The following is a 4,469-nucleotide window of genomic DNA, read 5'->3' as shown; positions in this document are numbered from 1 at the left end:
AAGACAACAAAACCAACGAACAACTATGGCAATTTATTAAATTTTTGCGTAAAGAAAAAGATATAACTTTAGCAAAACTAGACATTCTGAAGGCTGAGAATGCACGTCTGTTGTCAGAACAAGAAATTCTACAAAAAAAAGTCAATGACTTAACTGAATTTCTTAATAATGTCTTAGTAGTGTGTGCAACAAAACACGAGGAAATTTTGAGAAAAATTAAGCCGTTTGATGCATTGACTGATAGTAATCGTGTCTTACGTGAAGAAAGAAATTCATTATATGCCCGAAATAAGGAGCTTAATGAAAAAATAAGTTCAATTGAAGAGGAACTATTTCGACTTCAAGCGCAAAATCGTGAATTTACGTTAAAAATTGAGGAATTAGTATTAGAAAATACATCTGCAAAAAATGAAGCTATGAAATGGCGCCATCGAGCTAATGCTTTAGTAGAGAAAACAAACAAAAATCCAGAAGAATTTAAAAGATTGCAAATGGAGAGAGAGAATTTAGCCAAAATGTTGACAAATGAGAAGGAAATTTTAAAACAAGCAACAGATGAAAACAACAATTTAAAGGCCGACTATGTCCGATTAGAGACTGAACTCACTCTTTTATCAAAACAATTAGCAGCATTAAGTGAGGAACATAAAAAGGTTTCAGATGAACTAGTGACTGCTAAAAGTACCAATAGTCGAATTATGTTAGAGCTAATGGAGTTCAAAAATAAAATTCTACAAAAGGAGGAAATAATTCAGAAACATATTGAAACTATAGAGTTAAAAGAAGTTCAATTACAAGATGTAAAGAATAAAGAAATTCAAATTCGTAAAATAGCTAAACGATATAAGGATTCATATTTAGAGTTATCTAACAAAAGAAATGCATCAGAAGAAAATACGGGACAAAATGCTATGGAAACTTCAACAAATAACACTGGTGAAGGTAATGAAGGTTTAAGTAATTTATCTTCATTGAGTGCAGAAATCGACAGCTTACGAAGCTTAATAGAGAAACTTAACGGAGAACTCCGACAACTCGACGATGAAAAACAAAAACTTCAAAAAAAATATGATGATTTAAAAAATACATTAGGTGAAGTTAAAGCGCAAAATAGTGGTCTCTCAGACGCAAAAATGACACTAACTCAAGAATTATTAACAATCAAAACTAAATTCCAAGCATCTGAAGATAAGCTTATTCAGATTACGAATCAATATGAAGAAACTATAACTCGTCTTGAAAAAGAACAAGTAGATCAAAGTATTTCAAATAAAGATTTAGTTGCACGGTTAACCCGCGACAATGAATCATTAACTGTTTGTCTAAATAATCTTAATCGTCTACTTGGACCTCAGCAGTCTGCAAAAGCAAGTACAAGTTCTATTGCAAACTCCGATAAATGTTCAATTTCAGACTCTTCGCCACGTACCGCTAATGTAAAACCTTTGTTGGTATCCACAGTGCAACAGTCAGCTACAGTTACACCATGGCGTGGAAGTGAAACACCTCTTGCTAGCTTTCGACTAATATCTGTGCAAAACAGCCGCTCGGCAGCTATACTACCAAATAGTCAACAAATAGCAGCAAGTGGTTCTACATCCTCTTCTACTACAGGAAGCGCCAGTAATACGGCTCTAGTTCCACCACAACAGCAGGTACATACAACTGCAAGTACATCTGCAGAATCGATGTCATCTTCTCCAACATCGTCGCATACGGATTATATACCTTCAACAAGTTCAGCTTCGGTTGCAGTTGCTACTATACCGCCCATGGGTGCGATTAACACTGCAGAAAGTTCTCAAGAAGCTGAAAGTGTTCAATTATCTCAGCAAAATGATTCACAGCCGCAAGTAAGTGGTGGGCAATCCCAAGTTGTAGCACTAGTTTCACCTCGAGTCGAAGGTTCTATTCAAAATTCTCCTTCACCAAATCCTCAAATTCACCAAGATTCTAATAATCAGCAGCCTAGTACTTCCGGCACAACTAGCTCTACTTCACATATTGCAGTAAGTAGCCAAAATAGACATACACCTTCTAGCAGCAATGTAACAACTACACATGCCGGATCATCTGGAGCTCACAAACGTCCCCGGGATCTTGATGGGGATGCATCTACGTGTACTGAGCAGTCTAATGCAGATAAACCTAAACAACCTAAACGTTTAAGGACACCAATGCATGAAAGCGAAGCCAATTTATTAGATGTAGAATATCAAGTACCAACTTCATCACAACGGGATCAAGAGGATGAAATTGTTGTCGTTGATTCCGAAGATGACGGTATGGGAGAACCTGATGATGGTCCAATGGACGGTGATACAGAACATGGCTATGAAGATTCATATGAACCTGATGCAGATTTAGGTGGAAACGATGGTCCCGAAATAAAAATTGACAATAATGAAGTTGATGTTGATGAATGCGTAGAAAGCCAAGCTGAATATTCTTCAATCAATGATAATCAAAGCACAGAAGCAAGTACAAGCCAAGCAGCTGCACAGCAAGAAAAACATCAGCAAAGTCAAACCATAACCAGCGGCAGTATTGAATCCAGTTCAAACATCCAACAGCCACCTCCAACGCAGTGGAAACAACAAGCATCGTCCACATTTAACAGACAACAAAAAATAACAAATGTTGCATCACCACAAGGCACATCAACTAAAGTTCATGAAGATAACAATAAAGATGTAGTCGTTGGCAGACCCTCTGATAAGTAAGTTTTTTTTAAATATGTTCACATTGTTATATAAACTAAAAATAACAATTTTATGTAATTTGATCTCGTAATATAACTCAAATTATTAAAATAAATTTTCATTAAATTTATAATATATTTTATATAATCTAGCTGCAATAATAATGATAAGATTGGCTGCCCTGTTTTTATCTCAATTCAGTTATTTTATGCATAAAATAAAAAAATTAAAAATTTTTTTTGGATAATGTACAAATTGGTAATACTATATAAGAACATTCGGACTAAAGTAACACTCAAAATTTTACCTAATGTCATTCTCGCTATCCACTAACAATTCGTCACATCATATTACAGTATTAACATAGCAGTAAGCTTAGATTATTATTATTATTATTTAAAATAGACTATTTGTTTACTCCGGCCTAAAAGATCGATTGTGCGCCTATAGGCCCAACTAGGACAATTTTAGACTATTTATAAATCTTATAATTGCAGTGGGCGTAATTTTACCTATTTGATTTGGGACCAGGATCCCGCTACCAAGGTAATTGAGTATACGTCTTGCCGCCGCTGGGCAGTTACATAGAACATGTTCTGATGTTTCCTTCTCCTCATGACAGAGTCGACAGGAATCACTTTCTACCGCACCTATAGTCTACATTGTACTGTAAGAAGTTCAGTGTAGATTTTGATATCGTTTCTGCTAAGGTTGATGATAGCATCAACTTCGATGTGTTAAGGATCAATAAATTTTTTTGACTGTCGCATGCTTGTTTGGGCTCTCAAGCGTTCAAGTAGATATTGTTTCTCCCGTTCACATAATAAGTTATTTCTAAAGCTATTTGTTACCCCGCAGAAGGGCTCTGGACAAATGAAAGGAGTACATGCACCCTTCTTTGCTAATAAGTCTGCTATATCATTGCCATCATGCCCTTCGTGTCCCACTTCGAATTCCCTGGAGAAGGCTAATTTTCTATTCATCTTGTCAAAGACCTTAAGGCACGGAGAATTCCAGACTTCATCTAGAATCTTTGTGTGTCCTGTCAGATTGCCCTCTTTAAGATTACCTAGATAAGGAAGCCTTAGTGCGGCACTGGTCGCAGTCCTTTTAACTGTGATGTGTAATGGAGTGAGTCCAGTAAACATTGCTAGGGCTTCTGTGGGGCACGTTCTCATTGCCCCCGTTACGCTTAGACAGGCTGTTCGATGAATCTTATTGATAGTCATCTTAGTCTTCGTCTGATTTACCTTTGGCCACCATGTCAAAGAAGCATTGGTGATCATTGGTACTATTACGGTCTTATACGACCAAGCCATCAATTTTGGTCGCAGATCCCATGTTTTACCATACAGTCTTTGGCATGCATAAGTTGCTCTTAGAGCTTTGCTAGTCACATATGATAAATGGTTTTTCCAAGTAAGGGTTTTATCTAGAATTACTCCTAGATATATCATTTCCTCAGATAGTAGGGTACTATGTTTGTTTTATTCGGATAATCGAGAGTCCTTTCTCTTGACACCATTCTTGAGTGATGTCAAGATCTAGTTGCATACGATCGGATATAGTGGAGTCAAATTTACCTCTAACCATGATGACTAGATAATCTGCAAAGCCCTGAACTTCATATCCGAGGTCACCAAGAAACTGTAAGAGTTCGTCAATGACCAATAGCCATAGGAGTGGCGATAGAACGCCTCCTTGAGGACATCCTTTGGTTGGTTTGACAGTTAATCTCTTCGTCCCCATTTCAAAGATTATCGTCCT

At 36.7% G+C, this 4,469-nt stretch overlaps 1 protein-coding gene across 1 annotated transcript in view; it reads left to right on the top strand.

Moving 5' to 3' along the window:
• The window catches only part of LOC119676349 (nucleoprotein TPR-like), a 10,955-nt gene extending 8,232 nt beyond the window's left edge, over positions 1-2,723 (top strand). Inside the window, exons 2-3 of the mRNA XM_038087589.1 lie at positions 55-957; positions 1,093-2,723. Of these exons, the coding sequence (XP_037943517.1) occupies positions 55-957; positions 1,093-2,723 (2,534 nt within the window). The remainder of the gene's footprint in view (positions 1-54; positions 958-1,092) is intronic.
• The last annotated feature ends 1,746 nt before the right edge of the window (positions 2,724-4,469 follow it).

This window comes from Teleopsis dalmanni, chromosome 2 (genome assembly GCF_002237135.1).
Source record: "Teleopsis dalmanni isolate 2A chromosome 2, ASM223713v2, whole genome shotgun sequence".
Classification (NCBI taxonomy): domain Eukaryota; kingdom Metazoa; phylum Arthropoda; class Insecta; order Diptera; family Diopsidae; genus Teleopsis; species Teleopsis dalmanni.
Note: the sequence above shows the minus strand (reverse complement) of the source record. Positions and strands in the feature narration are given on the sequence as shown.